The sequence below is a fragment of the Mus caroli genome, chromosome 10, assembly GCF_900094665.2.
Source record: "Mus caroli chromosome 10, CAROLI_EIJ_v1.1, whole genome shotgun sequence".
In the NCBI taxonomy this organism is placed as follows: Eukaryota; Metazoa; Chordata; class Mammalia; order Rodentia; family Muridae; genus Mus; species Mus caroli.
Window position 1 is genome coordinate 36,344,339 of NC_034579.1, and position 19,241 is coordinate 36,363,579.

Here is a 19,241-nt window from a genome sequence, read left to right on the forward strand (position 1 = left end):
TTTTAGATTTATTTATTTATTATATGTAAGTACACTGTAGCTGTCTTCAGACACTCCATAAGAGGGCCCCAGATCTCGTTACGGATGGTTGTTAGCCACCATGTGGTTGCTGGGATTTGAACTCTGGACCTTTGGAAGAGCAGTCGGGTGCTCTTACCCACTGAGCCATCTCACCAGCCCCTCAAAATGATTTCAAAGAAACTAATTGTAGAGAAATTCTAATCCAGCAACATGGCTACTTTTGCAAGGGATCACATCTAAAGACCTTCTAGGTCTGTGTGATCCAGCAGCAAAGACGACATACCTTTAATCCCTCTGGCTTAAATACATACCCTTGGGCTGCAATAAACACCTTTAGCACACATTTTTAATCCCAAACAATGAAGGTAAAGTTAACTTGTAGAAGGAAGCAGTCATGTTTGAAAGTGAAATCTGAGGGGCAGACAAAGTGATGAATCAGAGAAAGATTTGACAGAATGAGTCAGAAATAGGATGCACCCAACACTCACAGTTAGGAAAGAGGCAACTTAAGAGAGCATCACAGGGAGAGAAACCAGTTAGAATAGGTCTGCTGGGAGAGGAGTTTGGGCCAGAACAGCTGAGTTGAACCAGCTGGCTAGAGTGCTGGAAAAAACTAGAAAGAGTGAGCATATTCAGCAGTAAGCCTCCTGAATGACAATTACATCTGATTGATACTTTACAGCTAACAAATGACTTATCTCTAAGAAGCTAAAAAGGTCCAAGTTCAAGGAAGAAACTTGCTGGTCTAAAACACTATTATATTTTTAACTTAGTCAATAATTTGAGGAAATGATTCTGTATCAACAGGCAGACCATCTAGGAAAAGTTGTTGGTTGAGATAGAGGACTGATATTTCACAAAATAAGCAATTTGGTTAATTTTCAGAATTAGTAAAGGCACAGGACTATATCATGCAGATTACATAGGGGCTTTCAAATCCTTCTTCCAGTTATTGATGGATAATTAATAGTAATCTAGACCTGAGTCCCCAAAAATATTACCTAGTGGCAGAATAACCAGCGAGTTGGTTTCTGTTTGTCAATAAACACTTACTTCATAGGTTTAATAAATACAAAAGGAGCAACAGTATGTCATCACTTCAGTTTATACATGTCTATTATAAAAATGGTAGTTTTTCTCACCCATTAGTCTCTTTTTCTGTACTTTTTTCTACCAATCAAGCCCAAACCAGACATCTTGTCCTAAAAATTCAATTTTTATGGTATCGCTGCTCCATTTAAGAATCTCACTAATCAGCTGGGCATGGTGGCGCACACCTTTAATCCCAGCACTGGGGAGGCAGAGGGAGGTGGATTTCTGAGTTCAAGGCCAGCCTGGTAAACAAAGTGAGTTCCAGGTCAGCCAGGGCTCCACATAGAAACCCTGTCTCGAAAAACCAAAAAAAAAAAAAAAAAACCCAAAACCAAAAAACCAAAAAAACTCACTAATCTATCATCTATTTAAAACCACACTCTCCCCTTGGCTCCCAAATCCTTGCAGTACTCTGGCTTTTATCCCTGCTCACATCAACAGTTTATGACTGAAGCTCTTTACCTCCAGCTCCTCTTTCCGCCCATAATCCTTCCCATAAAAGCCTGCATCATCAATGCCATTGATAAAGAAAGAACACAGACATCCATACCTACTCTGCGCCAGTCACACTGTACATGTACTCATGTGCTCTTATGTCTTCGTAAAGTAGACATTACCTTTATTTTAACTATGAAAACAAAACAAAACTAAGAATATCCAAGATCTTACAATTGCTAATAAACAGTCACATTCCAAATTTCACTGTCTAAACCAGGGCAGTATTGTCCATTGTTCACTTCAAATATGAATATTATAAAGAAATATCTGTTTCTCCAACTAGATGTAGTCTCCTTAAACCTGTGAATGTGAGCTATACTTTAGAGGCCAGAGGAGACAGTCTAGTCTTTATCTGTTTAAGATAACACACAGCATTCCCTCTGTCAAATACTAGGTTGAAGAGAGGGACTATATATCATTTCTAACAGTGGATCCTCAACATTTAGGGACTTGAATTGAACCTGGCACAGGTCCTGGTGACACCTTTCCAGACTCTGCCAAGTGATTTGGATTCTAGTCATAAAACACAAAGCTCACACCTGCTATCGCACAGATGAGTGCCTCCTTGGTAATTATGAAAGACTAGTTCTGCTCCCAAGCATCACTCCTCTCTTAAACTCTAACCGAGTGGCGTTCCTAACGTCAGTGAGCTTACATGTTAGTGCAGGCTCCTTAGATGAGGAGGGACCGACATAATGACTGGATGGCTGACTTGCCAGTATCATCACAAAATCAATTAATTCACATTTAGTCTTTTGATTGAAAGCTAAAAAAAATGTAATTATACAGCAATATTGTAATAAGAATTCAGAAAAAGCAGATCTTGTAGAAAATAAGTTAGCATCTAAATGTTATATGCCACACTGCTTTTGAGTTTTCTCATCCTCTGAATGCAAATAAGCACTATTTTACTGAAGCCCCTTTCATTTGTAGAAACCATGAAGCATACATGTCGGTGCTCTCCTTAAGGGGCCAGCTGAGGTATCAGTCAATGAGAGCAGACAGCTTGCAGAGCTTAGGAGGGCAGGGCCGAGACAACAGAATAGGGTGTAGAATGCACAAGTCTCCAAGCCCCCAGTGGACCAGGCTTCCACAGAACAGCTGGAAGGTTGTCTGATGCCAGCGGCATAGCACCGGCTATGCCACACATGTCAATGGCAACCATCCTGATGCCATGGGAACCTAGGGTAAAGCATGGCACTACTCTGGGAGGCTGACGTGTCTGAATGCTACACAAAGAAAACTATTAAAAGCAACCCTTTTCTTTTTTTCTTTTCTTTCTTTTTTTTTTTTGTTTTTTGTTTTTTCGAGACAGGGTTTCTCTGTGTAGTCCTGGCTGTCCTGGAACTCACTCTGTAGACCAAGCTGGTCTCGAACTCAGAAATCCGCCTGCCTCTGCCTCTCAAGTGATGGGATTAAAGGCGTGCGCCACCACGCCTGGCTAAAAGCACCCCTTTTCTACCAAGACACAATAAGATATAGTTCCCCATATCTGCCTTTAAGATGCATCTTAAAGATTCTGCTAGTCAAGTCTTTTTTGGCAGGGGTGGGGTACGTGCCTTATAATGACTATTTTCTAGCTTTTTGTCAATCAAATGCCTTTTCCATTTTGATTTTTAAATAACCCCTCCTTAATAGCCAGTGCTCAAAGACTTCAGGTGGACATGAGGAATTTTGTCCTCATTCGTTCCCAATGTTTACATTGCTACTTATTAACAAGAGAAAGAAGGGAAGGTCCCAGAGCACAGCCTTCAGCCGCGGAAGCGACTGTTCCCAGCAGGTGAGCACGGTTTGCAGAATATACTATGTACTAATGTTACTAGACCAGTTTTCTTTGTGGTTAATTATAATATTCCCTTATCAATGCTGAGAAGGCTATCAAGTTCATAGCGAAGAATTATATTTCCAGATTCCTTTTTTTCAAAGACACGGCAGTACAACCAGACATTTGCGTGCAGGCAGATATACAATCAGTGGATTTTTAAGGAGGATTCTCCTAAAAACTATTTAGGTTTTAGAGACTAGAAGGATACATTTTCTAAAATTTATAGTAGTATAGTTTCATGAGAAACTATTTTAAAAATTCAACCCTGTCAGGGGTCTCTAGAGTCACATAACTTATGAAATTTCTCTCTTTCTCTCTCTGTCTCTCTCTCTGTCTCTGTCTATCTGTCTTTGTATGTATATAGATATAGATATAGATATAGATACACACACACACCCCTATATATTTATGGAATACATGCATATATATATATATATATATATATATATATATATATATATATGGAATACTGGAATGACTTACAAGCTATAGACCAACTAACCCAACAATAGCCAGCTGTGAATGTGAACGGACAGTCTGAGAATCTCATAGTTTCTCAGTCCCTCAAGGGTGGGTGTTTTGGGTGGTCTTCCAAAAAAGTAGGCTCCAATGGAAGTGCTGGCAAAGTGAGTGCAAGCAGGCAGTGACCGAGCAACCCCTTCCTTCTTTCCTTTACTGTCCTCATGCAGGCCTCCAGCAGAAGGCAGGACCCAGATTAAAGGTGTGCCTCAATATCTACATTAAAAGGTTTGTTGATCCAGATCAGAAGTTTGTGTCATTCCCACCTCAAGATCCAGACCAAACCCCTGTGTCTTACGGCTTCAATATCTGAATCACAAGTGGGGTCTCCGGTTCTGAATTGTAGTTCATTCCAGATATAGTCAAGTTGACAGCCAAGAATCGCCATCGCAAACATCCACTTATCTACTGCTGTATAATTTAAATGGTCAACATCAGGGAGAACTCATCGTATGCTTTCTTACCTCAGGAGCGAACATGGTCTCATAGGTGGGATTATACTGAACTTCTTTGACGGCAGGGTCAAGGTGAACTCCAGTCTCCAGGTCTTCCTAAAAGAAAGCCAAATGAGCATTACAAATTTGCTGCATTTTAGGAGCTACATCAGCAATTTAAACACCTAAACACTTATTTCACAGCTATTTAGTATCACAGCACTAATAAGAATCAGAGAGTAAAAGAACATACATGGAATATATACAATTTTAGACATAAAATATATATTTCCTTTTTCAACATACTAATTTTATTAATTAACTAAATTAGCCAGCTGTGAATGTGAACGGACAGTCCAAACACTGCCCAAACACTTCAAGTAAGAAGTTCTAGCTTCCTCATGTCATCACTGTGTCAGACGCCAACACCCAGAGGCACTCTCTAGGAACTCACTGTCCTCTGCAGCCTGGGATAGACTATGTTCACCCTCCTTCCTGTCCTCCATTTCTGGTGTCCCCAATCTCATCTCAGCAGACCACCTGCTGTGGCCCCTCCTCCTGCTCCACCTCTACTCTGTGGGAACTCTGCTGAACTTCCCAGGACCCAGCCTTCCTCCTGCAGTGCACCCTCTCAGCTCCCCTCCTCCTGCAGTACACCCTCTCAGCTCCCCTCCTACAGTGCACCCTCTCAGCTCCCCTCCTCCTGCAGTGTACCCTCTCAGCTCCCCTCCTCCTGCAGTACACCCTCTCAGCTCCCCTCCTCCTGCAGTGCACCCTCTCAGCTCCCCTCCTCCTGCAGTGTACCCTCTTAGCTCCCCTCCTCCTGCAGTGTACCCTCTCAGCTCCCCTCCTCCTGCAGTGCACCCTCTCAGCTCCCCTCCTCCTGCAGTGTACCCTCTTAGCTCCCCATCTGCAGTGCACCCTCTTAGCTCCCCTCCTGCAGTGTACCCTCTCAGCTCCCCTCCTGCAGTGCACTCTCTCAGCTCTCCCTTTCCTGCAGTGCACTCTCTCAGCTCCCCTCCTCCTGCAGTGCACCCTCTCAGCTCTCCCTTTCCTGCAGTGCACCCTCTCAGCTCCCCTCCTCCTGCAGTACACCCTCTCAGCTCTCCCTTTCCTGCAGTGTACCCTCTCAGCTCCCCTCCTGCAGTGCACCTTCTCAGCTCCCCTCCTCCTGCAGTGCACTCTCTCAGCTCCCCTCTTCCTGCAGTACACCCTCTCAGCTCTCCCTTTCCTGCAGTGCACCCTCTCAGCTCCCCTCCTCCTGCAGTGCACCCTCAGTTCCCCTCCTGCAGTGCACCCTCTCAGCTCCCCTCCTCCTGCAGTGCACCCTCTCAGCTCCAGTGCACCTTCTCAGCCGGCACTGCTAACCCATCCTCATTCCTTCTTGTTAGCCCCCAATATCTAGAGACACCTTCTACCCAGGACCCACAGTGGCCACTAGAAAGGAACGCAGAAACACTACCTACCAGGCATTCTACAGCTACCACACTCTCCTAAAACCCAGAAAACAAGGAATGCAACACCCACCCAACCTCCAGTGAAAAGTCAGGTGAATTCCAACAGATCTGACTTGTAAGTTACATGGTCTTCTTCCCTTGCAGCTCTTCCTAGTCTTCCTTTGGTCTGTACATTTACTGTGTTGATCATTATATGCCAACATCAACACCTAGGATCACAATCTTTCCAAACCCAGATGAGCAGTCATCAGAGTTAAAACAAAATCAAAACCAGCGAGGAAAATATATGTGCAGCAGAACCCAGCAACCGCACCACACACGCCTCCGACATGCAACACAGCTGAAGCACAAGGCAAAACTTCAACGCGGCTCTCACGGATGCGCTTGAGGTCCTGAAAGAAAGCATTACATCCACTAACAAGATACATGAAAATACAAACAGTGAATGAAAAAAGAAAACAGTGCAGACATGAAAGTAGAAATAGCATCACTAAAGAAAATCTGAATTGAGGTAAAACTGGAAATGGAAAATTTAGGAAGTCAACCTAAAAACCTCAGAGGTAAGACTCACCAAGACAGGAGAAGGGAGAATCTCTGATACTGAAGACGAGAGAAAAGAAACAGACACCTCAGTCAAAGAAAATGGTAAACTAAAAAATATCCAGGCACAAAATATCCAGGAAATCAGGAACACTCAGAGACTAAATTATGAATAACAGTAATAGAGGAAGGAATAGAAATCCAGGTCAAAGGCACAGGCAATCTTTCCAACAAAACCACATAGGAAATGTCCTTAACCTGAAGGAGGAGGCACCTATGCAGGCATTCAAAGCATACAGAACACCAAAAAAACTGGACCAGAAGAGAAACCCCTCATGACATGTAGTAACCAAAACACTAACCATTCTTTCAAGGAGAGGCTACAATTACCCTGATACCTAAACCACATAGAGACCCAACAAAGAAAGGGATTAACAGACTAATTTCCCTTATGAACACAGATGCAAAGGTTCTGTAAAGGACTTGCAAACCAAATATAAGAACATATTAAGAAGTTCATCTACCATGATTAAGCAGGCTTCGACCCAGAAAGGCAGGATGGCTCAACACATGCAAATGAATAGATGTCATCCACCACACAAACAGACTGAAAGACAAAAGCCACATCATCATCTCATTCAGTGTGGAAAGAAAGGGCCTTTGACAAAATCCAACACCTTCTCGTGAGATCAGAGAGGCGAGGGACCTCAACCGAATAAAGGCAATTTACAGCAAGCCCATAGCCAACATCAACCTAAATGGAGAGAAACTAAGCAGTTCCCCTCACAGCAGGAATAAGACAAGGCTGTGCACGCTCTATACCTGCTCAATACAGTGCTGAGGTCTTAGGTTGAGCAGTGAGACAACCAACACAGATCGCGGGGACACAAACAAGAAGGGAAGATGTCAATGTGCCTTTAGTTGCAGAGAATATAGTTGTATACTTAAGTGACTCTAAAAAAAACACCACCAGGAAACTTATATAGCTGATAAACACTTTCAGCAAAGTACCAGGATGCAAAATTAACACATAAAAATCAGATAGTCTTTCTGTATACAAATGACACAGACTGAGAAAAAAACAGGGAAACAATACCTTTCACAATAGCCTCAATAAAAATCTTGGGGTAACTCCAACCTAGCCAGTGAAAGACAGATAATTAAACGTTAAGACATTAAAGAAGATTCAGAGAATGGGAAGACCTCTCATCCTCATGGGGTGGTAGCACTAACATAGTGAAAATGGCTTCCTACCAGAAGCAATCTACAGATTCAAGTCAGTCCCCATCAAAATTCCAACACAAATTCTTCACAGAATAGAAAGGACAATTTTCAGCTTCATATGGGAACACAAAATACCTGGGATAGCTAAAAACAATTCTGAAAAATAAAAGAGATGTTGGAGGTGTCACCATCCTTGATTTCAAATCATACTACAGAACTATAGTATTAAAAACAGCAGAGAGAAACACGTTGATTAATGTAATCAAATTGAATACCAAGATACCTGTCCAGCCACCTGTTTTTTTATAAAGAAGCCAGAAATACACACGAGGTGGAGGAAGAGGCAGCATCTTCAACAACTGGTCAAACGGATGACTGCTTGTACACGAATATAAATAAATCCATAGGTATCATCCTGCACAAAACTCAACTCCAAATGGATCAAAGACTTCAATGTAAGACCAGATACACTGACTCTGATAGAAGAGAGAGTGGGGAACAGAGCACCATCAGCACAGGTTCTACGAACAACAACTCGTAAGTGAGACTTCAAGAGGGTATCAAGAATAAACAAATGACCCAATTAAAAATTGGGGTACAGATCTACACAGAGAATCCTCAAAAGAGGAAACACAGATGGATAAGACATACTTAAAGAAATGTTCAACATCCTTAGTCATCGGGGAACTACAAATCAAAACCACTCTGAGATTTCCTCTTGCACCAGCTAGAATGGCCAAGATCAACAGAACAAATAGCTCTTGCTGGCAAGGGTGCGAATATTTACTCATTGCTGGTTGGAGTGCAAACAGCATAGAAACTGGCGTGGAGGCTGGGGATCTATCTACCTCAAGATCCAGCTATACAACTCCTGGACACATACTCATAGGACTCTACAGCTACTACAGAGACCCTTGCTCAACCATGTTAATTGTTGCTATTTATAATAAACAGAATTAGCTGGGCAGTGGTGGCACATGCCTTTAATCCCAGCACTTGGGAGGCAGAGGTAGGTGGGTTTCTGAGTTCAAGGCCAGCCTCGTCTACAGAGTGAGTTCCAGGACAGCCAGGACTACACAGAGAAACCCTGCCTTGAAAAACAAAACAAAACAAAACAAAACAAAAAAACAAAACTTAAAAACAAAACAAAATAATAACCAGAATTGGGAACAGACTAGATGACTGACAACAGAAGAATGGATAAAAAAAATATGGCACATTTACATAATAGAATATTACTCAGCTGTCAAAAGAGTAAAACCATGAAATTCACAGGTAAATAGATGTAGCTATGAAAAAATCTAGACATATCTAGCCACCAAAAGAAACCTCCAGTGCCAGGAATGAATTACATCCAATCAAGTTGTTGGTGCGAGGGGCCTCATGGAAACCTCAACTCAGGGCATTGGTTGCTCTCCACAAACAGATGTTGAGGCCCTACTGCTAAAGACAACACCTACCTAACTCACTGGACAGGGAGAAAGAAGTTGAACTGCTGCCACCTAGAGCTTTCACCTTGGTGACTAATGTGCATGGTACTCATCTGTGGAGAAAGATACATGCCAATCTAGCTACTAACCCTTCCATTTACAATGGTGACCAGCCTGATACAGCTGTGCAACACTGTGGAAACGCGGTGGGGTAGCCAGCCACACTACCTGCTTGGTATTATGGCCCACTCCATGAGATGGAATCTATGCCTGACACTGCTCCGACAGCCAAGAACCTGAGGGGCCTTTTCAGGTCTGCACAGGACTGATGTACATATGTCCCCCCATCCCCACAGGAGATGGCCAACACAAAATGAACTCAATAGCATTTGTGAAGGTTCCTTGTCTTATAATGCTTTGTTTATATATATGGTTTCTGATCTTATTTTTATGGGATTTTTGTGCATGTGAAGGTGTGTCTTGGGTCTGTATGTTTCCTGTGGGTTTTTTTGGTTTTTTTTTTTTGTTTTGTTTTGTTTTCTTTTTCCCATTTGTTTTGTCTTACTCTGGCTTGTTTCTATATTATTTTTATTATTTTATCTCATCTTACCATTGTTATTTCTATCCTTATTGTTATCGCTATTATTATTATCATTGTCATCATCATCATCATCATCATTTTAGAGGTCTGTTCTCAATGAGACAGTGTGGATTTGAGTGAGTTCAAAACACACTTCTGCCGTATTACACTAATGGAAGCTTTTTATAAAAACAAACAGCAGGTACTTTGATACTTTCTCTGCCTCTTACACCAATAAAGCCCCACATCACGGGCAAACCGCACTGTTACCGCCCCACATCACGGGCATCCCACACTGTTACTGCCCCACATCATGGGCATTGCCTTTGTAATGTGATAAGTCACCTTCTCATTTCCCTTGACCCATTCCCTCTTCTTGCTGCAAGAACGAAAACAGTCTTTTTCTGCCTAAAGTCTTATGGAATGTTTTATTTTTCACAGAATTTGTGGTGCATTATTTATTGTGTATGGCTTTTACATTTTATATCCTTAATGCCATACAGAATGCAGGGCAGGTGGCACATTTCAATAATATTTGTTAAATTAGAAAGATGAAGGAGAATGTGAATCTACAGAGAAGTTATACAGAATAAGGCTGACTGACGACAGTCACTGGACTTGACACATCCTTTGCCAGAGTGATCCTAGCCCTGAGATGGACCATGGTGGGCACATGCCTAGAGCACAGCTGTGGATGAGGAAGTGCAAAACAACACAGCAAGAGTTAAAAGAACAAAAACACAAAGAAAAAACAATACCCCCCACCCCCACCCCACCGACCAAACACACATCAATAAAACCTCGGGAGAGGAGCTGTCAGATGGAAGGAGTTCCAGAATGCAATGTTTGTATTTCCCCTTAAGAAAAACCTAAGTTTTTCTTAACAGTCCCAGTGCTAAAGGGAGTGAGATGGCAAGGAGAACCACAGGACAACAGGAGAAAGGCAGTGTGCAGTGGCGGGCATTTCGGGAATCCCAACACCAGGGATGCTGGGTAGTGGGAAGATGAGTTCAGGCCAAGGAAAAAGAACGAGGGCATATGAAATGGTTATCCTAGAAGCGGTAACAGGGGACAGAACCCAACACTCAGCTGGAAGCACTGGCATCTTCTGAAAAGAGGACTCTTAGAGATATGGATAGTAGGCGAGATGCTGGCAATCAAAAGTGATCGTGTGAGTCACTTGTGTAGTTAAGGTGCTAAGACACAACACATTTAGCAGGTGCTGACCATGTGCCTGTTGCCTGCTCAGTGTCAGGCACTGTTCTGGGCTATAGAAATATACTAAGTTGCCTGCCTTTAGTGGGAAAGAAAGACAATAACGTATACAATAAACAGATAGATAGCTTGTTATAACAAAGTGTCACACAAAAAGGAATTTAGCAATCCTAAGGTGTTAGTGCTGGGGCAGTAGATACATTGTTTATGTAATCTTTGGGGTGGGAGGCAGAGCGCAACATTCAGTTTCTTTTCTCAGCACTGGCTCAGAATTTGCCAGTAGGCTGGGGTAGCCAACCAGTGAGTCCCAGGGTCCTCCTGTCTCACTGCCCAGCCAGCCCGGTGCTTGATTATAAGTGTTCACCACTATACCTGGGGCCCTAACTGAGGTCCTTATAACTGTTAAGGCAAGCACTTTACTGAGGTTTTTTCCCAGTCTATTTAACATGATCTTCCTATCATTTCTGTGAGTTAAGTTCTAAGCAAGATGAAGCCACTCATGCCAATGAACTAATGCCAATAGAACTAATGATAACAGGGTGTGGTAGTTTGAATGTAACTGGCCACCATAGCCCCAGAGAGTAGCACCATTAGGTGTGGCTTTGTTGGAGGAGATATGTTGCTATGGGGGTGGGCTTGGAGATCTATGCACCGTGTGACACATGGTCCCTTTTGCTGCCCGAGGATCAAGATGGAGAACTGTCAGCTCCTCCAGTACCATGTCTGCCTGGACGTGGCCATACTATCCACTATGATGATAGTGTACTAAACCTCTAAACTGTAAGCCAGCCCCAATTAAATGTTTGCTTTTACTAGAGCTGCCTTGGTCATGGTGTCTCTTCACAGCAGTAAAACCCTGACTAAGGCACAGGGGAAGAGTTTAAAGCAACCATATGAGGAAGCAGCCTCATGGCTTAGAGGGTGAACGAGAGCCTGACGACGTGAGTTTGACCCTAAGAACCTATGAGGTAGGAGAGAACTCATTCCCACAGTTTCCCTGTAACTTCTAAATGTGCACTAACCTGCCTGCTACGAACATACACAACAAACACAAGCATTAAAAAGGATAAAGTAAAACAACAACAACAATAAAAATGAGACCAAAGTAGGGAATCAGCTCCCACTTTAAAAAAAAAAACAAAAGCTGCTTGCATACTAACTGGGTGTGTTAGTCAGGGTTCTTAGCTACAAGTGACGGCAATCTTCCCAGGCAGATGAAACAGACTGAATTATGAAGTCCTTTTAGAGTTTCTAGGAAGGTTAGAGGCACAGCTTTGAGAAGCAGGCAAATGGAATCATAAGCCAAAGCCAAACAAATTACAGGGCCAATCCAGCGTGCACAACAGTTTGTGACTGAGCGTCTCTACTAAACAGCTGTTGCTGCCATGGGATGTTGGAACCGCTGACCTGAGAGGCTAAGCGTTGGCCACCACTGCCACTCAAAACCTCATTCCTTGCTCTGCTGTGGATGAGCTCACACAGGGCAGGAGTTCAGGTAGACCTCGAGAACTTGTTTGGAAGTTCTCACTGCTACTCCTCTATCCTCGATCCAAGACGGGTCCTCCTCTACGGGTCCTCCTCTAGTCTATTCTGGGAAGGTCCCTCCCAGCGCACAGCTTTGAGAGGGACAGCTGCCTAGCCGGTCAGACCAGCTGAATCAATCCAGGCAAGCAATGGGGAGACACTGTTGCAGCCAGAGCACTGTCAATTAAAAAAAAAAAGGGAGAGAGAGAGAGAGAGAGAGAGAGAGAGAGAGAGAGAGAGGCAGAGAGAGAGAGAGAGATTGATTGATTGCATGGTCATAATGGTGCCTCTGGTTAGGCCCATAGCAGATCAGAAAGGGAGATGGGTGGAGGGGAAACTAGAATCTCACTTTCTGATGGTAGGTGTGGGAGGGAGCTGAAAAGCTAGAAGAACTAAGGATAAAATCAGTTAATATCTGTGCTGATTTATGTCAACTTGACACAAGCTAATGTCATCAGAGAGAAGGGAGCCTCAGTTGAGTTAATACCTCCAGAAGATCAGGCTGTAAGGCATTTTCTTATTTAGGGATCAATGGGGGAAGGCCCAGCCCATTATGGGTGGTGCCATCCTGGGCTGGTGGTCCTGGGTGCTGTAAGAAAGCAAGCTGAGNAAGCCACAAGGAACAAGTAAACAGCAGCCTCCATGGCCTCTGCATCAGCTCCTGCCACCAGGTTCCTGCCCTGTGTGAGTTCCTGCCTTCACTGGTTTTTTGTGGTGAATTGTTCTATGGAACTGTGAGCGAAATAAACCCTTTCCTCCCAAAGCTGCTTCTGGTTGTGTGTATCAAAGCCAACATTGGAGCCTGAACACAATGTCAAACCCATTACTGGAAAAACATTGCATAAACTAAATAAAACCAAACTTAAATACCATCACCTCTTAATAGTCAACCCCTGGAAGACGCTATCTAAAAGAATCTAACCCTGGATTCCTATCTCCTCGCTGGAGTTTATATGGTAGAGGTGGTTAGCAGCACTGGTAATATCAGAAGCTTCCCAATTAAGAGTATTTAGAAGATTCTAAACTTTAATTATTTTGAATAGACTATGGTGTAACGTCAACTTTTAACAGAAAGTGCAATTAAAAAAAAATCAACCTTTTATAATAACAACAATGACAACCAATAAACAATAGATCATCCCCTTTCACTATGGCTGATGTTACAGAATGAACTGAACAACCCTCCAGAGAAAGGTGGTTACTGAAGATTTACCTAGATAAATGTGGGCAGCACCACAACTCCCTTAGCTCTCAGGAGGAGTCAAGGCCAGCTAGGCATGCATGTGGAATCACCACAGACTTACAAAGGATTCCTACCCAATTCCAATCAGCCACAGAAAGTAAACGTGCAGTAACCGAAGGGTCACATAAATGTAAGCTGGTGAACTGCTGACTTATATTGGAGACCACACAAGTCACTGTTGGGTCCTTTCCCCATTTCTTCTGGTATAGAGGTAAGAAATCAGGCATGACAAAACTATGTAAACTGTGAAAATATTAGACATTTTGGTCATTATCATCGAGTTCCTATCAATTTATGACATTTGTCTCTCTCGAATTAGAAATGACTAAAATTCCCAAAATTAAGGGATTGATAGATGATGAAGAAGAATACAAACTTGGATACGTACATCTCCGAGCTCGGCAACAAATCAAAGCTATCTGCAGATGTAAGAGGCAGAACCTGCATTTTACTCAATGGCTATGCTGGACGAGGAACTCACTGGGAGAAAGTAACACTCACTGTCTGAAATGACTGTTTTTAATTAATTTATTTAAACTTACTACAAAGTAAGTTAGTAAGTATTTTTGTTGTTGTTCCTGGCGAGCTGCCTGTGCTTCCTGAGTGAGCCAGCACGCGGGCAGAGTGATTCTTGCCATCCAGTGAGGCTTATCACAGTCTGTTCTGTCTTTGTCCTCCTACCTTAGCTTTAGGTGTGGGAATCACAGATGCATGCCATCATAACACATGGTAGTGATTTCTAACATGGAGATAGGACAATTTTGTATCAAAAGTTCAACAACAACAACAACACTACAATGTCTAATCATTGCTACACATGTAGATGAAGTTCCAGACTCGGAGAACAATGGGGCTAAAGTGGTTTGCAGCAAGGAGAACTGTGAACTTCCCAGAATACTGAAAGATCCACACTCCAGAGACATCTATCTGCTGCTGGAGAAGCTCAGCAGAACTCTACGTGGAAAATGAAAAGAAAGCCACAAATTCATTTCACAGGAAAAACAACAAAACTTCATATTAAATAAAATGGGGGGTAGGTATCTACCTATAAGCTGTCAAAAAAAGAAAAAAAATCACTTTCAAGGAAAACTAAATTCACTAGAAAAAGACAGTCCGTTACCAGTAACGACTGAGTAAGAGAAAACATCTTAGGTGAGCTGAGAGGAATTCTCAGCTAATAAACTAAACCTAGTAAAATATCCAAGATCGAGTACTGAGCACTAACACTGAAGACAAACTAGAAGGGTAATCACCAACCACTCTATTAAAGGACAGCCTAAAGAAAGCACTTTGACAGAAAGCAGACATCTTTGCAGATAAGATGTAAAAAAGCCTGTCACTCATGTCTGTCTTGTGTGTACGTGTGCACACATACCAAACAAACTATCCCAAAAGGTAGGGATGGGAGTGGAATTGAAGTAGGGCTTGTACGGCTTAGAAGCTGAAGCTACTGAGTAACTCAGACATGTAGTTTCTAGGGTAACCACTTCAAGAAACTCGGGGCATCATCTGTACATGACAGCAGATAAAAAGAACACTGACTAAAAAAACCATCCAGAAGCCTGGGTGCCTGACATGTTTTCTGCCTTTCTTCTACTACATCTATAGCTTAACAGTCTTATATGTACAAACGTATACTTTATAAAAACACTGACATGGCTGTACCTCACTGGTTTTATATTACCTTCTTTATTTTTTTCATTTAATGTGTATGTATGTATATATTTTTATTATTATTATGGGCAGAGGATGTAGCTCAGGTAATGGATTGTTTCCTTAGCATACACAAAGTCTTGGTGTGGATAGAATGGTGGCACAAGTTTATAATCTCAGCACTTGGAATCAGAAGTTCTGGGTCATCCTGGGATACCCAAGGTCCTGTCTGCAACCAACCAACCCAAAACATCTTGTGTTTGACTCTGGCTAAAAGGCAAGTTCATGGTTATGTGCAAACTTATCCTTTTATGCCTAGTTTTCAATGTAGATGCACTGAGGCCAGGGACTGTTGTGTTATTTTGTGGTCTAGCACAGGGGTTGGCAAACTCCAGAATATGGGCAAAATTTAGCCCACAGATGGAATTTTGTACTAACAAAATAATAATGGTATTTGCAGTCTTACTGTGTTGATTAAAATGAAATGAACATCAACAAAAAAGACTTGACAAAGTATATGAGGTCAACAGTGTAAGTCACGCTTGGAACTTGGTCCTTTACTGACGTTTTCGAATCTCCATATACATGATCAGTTGTTTTTTAAACCTTTAATCAATCTCTCCTCACCCCACCCCCGCCCTGTGCGTGCGTATGTGTGTGTGTGTGTGTGTGTGTGTGTGTGTGTTTGATGTCAAGGGTCTTCCTCAATCATGCTTCACTTTACTTCTGAGACCTGGAGCTATACTGGTGAGTTAGGGAGCCAAGGAATAAGTTGTCGCTGACCTCCACAAGGGCATTTTAACATGCACCCCCACCCCCACCCCCAAAACACAACAGGGCATACATTTATTTTTGGCCAAATACTCTCAGTCACAAGAGAATCATTCAAACAGACACGTGTAATTTCCTGCTTCACAATTCTTCCCTTGATAATTTTCTAACCCCTTTACTTCATGGATCTTTCCTTCTCTGGTGCACACTGCTCATCTCCTACAGAACCCACACAGCTGGGGATCTAGCCCAGCTCTCAATGAACCGCTGGTATCTTAGAGATTGATTCCAACTCGTTCTCTTTACGTACTGAACCATTCCTTAGAGTCTGAAGTAAACAAGATGGAAAGAAAGCTTCCTCCCAGCCAGTGCCTGCTCAACTCCAAATCTGACTCTCAATGTCCATACTTAGTCAAGACCTTTTCTTTTAGTTTTTCTTTTGTGTACAAGGCATTGGCGATAGAACACTCTCCAGGCCCCGGAAATGAACTTAGAAATGTGGTTAAGTGATGCCCTGGGCTACGACAAAGAGATAGAGATAGAAGAATCAAGGAGCCTGAGGCTGGGGGATCACAGGTTTGGATCTATGAGGGAGGCAAGGGAATCTTGAGAAGGAGCTTGTTATACTTGTGAGGCTTTACAGGTCCTTCAGCACTGGAGGACGGCAGGCCTCACATGCTGTATAAAGCATGAAGTGCTTATCTAAGAGACAACATGATGCTTTGGGGATGTGATAGGAGTTCTGAATTTAGGAATGAACAGTCTTGATGTACTGTGTAGGAAAGACGTGGGCGTGCGGCTAGAAGAAAGAAGCACACAAAAAGTTATTCTTGTTTTAAAAGAAATGAGAATCTGAGCTAAACAGTGGCAACTGAAAAAGAAAGAGACATTTGATAAACATCACTCAGTCACAGTGGGAAAAAGTAGCTGTCACTCAAGAAGTCAAGAGTAATCCCCAGAGGAAAGAAGGATGCTCTGAAGGCTGTGCTAAGGAAAACAGAGAGGAAGAGATCAAGTTGGGGGGGGGGGGGGGGGGGAATCAAAACCAACCAACCAGCCAAAAACACGATGAAGGGGAGGTAGCGGCTGAACAACTAACTAGCGAGTTAGCGGGGCTGAGGAAAAGGAAAATGGTGAGCCTTCTGTTTGTGGCTTGAGCCAATGAACAGGATGTGGATCAATCAAAACGGGGAATACAAACGTGCACTAGAGAGAAAGACACTTAAGCTTTTAGCACACCATACAAAAGGGGCACAAGAGCCATTCTGGATGAGATTTAAAAAAACAAAATTAAGAAAGCTGGCATGGAGTTTAAGACAGGGGTTTACTAGGACAGCTGGTATTTAATCAGTATATAACTGTTACAGCTAAAATTGCTTTGCAGTTTTGAAAATTGGTAGCTAAACATACTTGAAGGATGAGTAAGAATGGGCTCAGAGCTCTTAAGTGATGTCTCCAAGGAGGCCATGTGGCTAAGTGCTAGAGGGAGATATGAATAATACTGGAATCTTGATTCATGCTTATGTTAACCTCTTCACAGTGGTCACCTGTGAGCCACCAGAAGTATATATTGCAGTTAAAAATATGTGAGACTATGTGGAGGGAAACTTGAAATAACATCCTAAACCTAGAAAACCAAACGCTGACAGGGCTGTCAGAACAGGGAACCTGAAGGCTGAGGATAGCTCGGTGGACATCATAGGAAAAATAAAGAATAGAGAAAAGGAATTATAAGAGTTATTTGATGCAGCGATTTAATTCAGATGGCAGAACCGTCTCATGACTGCAAAAGGCCTGGGACACCATTTCCACCAAGCAATTAATCAAGAAGCCAAGGCTAGACTGTACTGAGCTGGGGTGAGGAACCCTGTGACAAACACGGGGAACAATGCATAGCACTGAAAGTTGGAATGTCTAAGGAACACACGGGGAAGGCTGCTGGAAAGTCCTAGGCTGGCAGAGCTTTGTTCTGTTCTAAAGATAGACTTCCCAGTGTTCTTTCATGCCAGGTGTCCTTATAAAAAACTTCAACTTCATAAATGACACAAACAAGACCCAGGGAGAGCTTAGTTAGAAATCTTCTTCTTTTCCCTCGTCACAGTCTTTGAGCTGGTCATTCACTCACACAGGGCTTGCTACAGACTGGCGCTCTCAAAGGGCTCAAGACACACTAAGTCTTCTCCTTAGTTTGGAAACTCCTGCTTTAGCTAACGTGGCCTCTCTCTCTTTGAATTGACATTTTATTTAACTCACTCTGTACCAGGCTGGCCTCGAACTCAGAAATCTGCCTGCCTCTGCCTGCCACCACTGCCTGGCGACTTTTTATTTTTTTTATTTTTATTTTTTTAAGAAAGGTCTTGTCTGAGCAATCTACCAAAAAAAAAAAAAAAAAAATCACACTTCTACCTTATTCTTTGTTGTGGCTATTACCCCACCCCCATCCCACCCCTCACCCCCGGACACCCAGTGTTCAATTCAATCTGTAACTATTTGTCCACATTTAATTGGTTGCTTCACCCACGAGAATGATTCCAGTATGAACTATGATAGCAAAGATGTTCTGGTTGGTTGACCCTTGTGGCTTTAATCCTGTTGTTACTGGGAAACAATACATGCTCCATAGAGAACTATATTATAGAACTATAAAGCTGGGTTTTCCCCCTTTATCAACTTCCTCGGTTGGGTTCGTGCATGCTACTTCCTAAACTTTATGTCCTTTTTCCATTCATTGTATTAACACAAAGAATCACAATAGCTAACATGTATCGCTTTCCACTAGATAGATATTAGGCTCCGTGCTATAATCTTTACCATATAATTTCACTCAATTTTTACAATAACCTCCCGGTAAATATGTTTTTATACGGCTATCTTCATTGCACAACTGTACAAAAGAACGTTGTGTAATTTGAAAGTGGTGAAGCCAGGATTCGTGCCGAGTTCCTCAAAAACAAAACAGTGCCTGGCCATGGCTCACTTCTAGTGAGGGCACAAATTCTAGTTTGAAAGTCATGATCCAATATTATCTATGTTCTGAACTTATACCTGCTCTAATAAGGCTACATCTTAGTCTACAAATTCAAACTTTCCTCCTCTCGTGGACTACTTTTATCCGACGGAGATACGAAGGACAGGGGTTAGTGGAGAGCTGCTCCGTACTTCCAATCGTCAAGGAGGATGTGGGAAGAGATGTAAACGCTAGTTACGTACTTCTC

The 19,241-nt window shown here is 42.6% G+C and overlaps 1 protein-coding gene across 1 annotated transcript in view; it reads right to left on the minus strand.

Moving 5' to 3' along the window:
- Window positions 1-19,241, minus strand: part of Cdc40 (cell division cycle 40) — a 49,717-nt gene that overhangs the window by 29,955 nt on the left and 521 nt on the right. Inside the window, exon 2 of the mRNA XM_021173930.2 lies at window positions 4,420-4,506. Coding sequence (XP_021029589.1) covers window positions 4,420-4,506 — 87 coding nt within the window. The remainder of the gene's footprint in view (window positions 1-4,419; window positions 4,507-19,241) is intronic.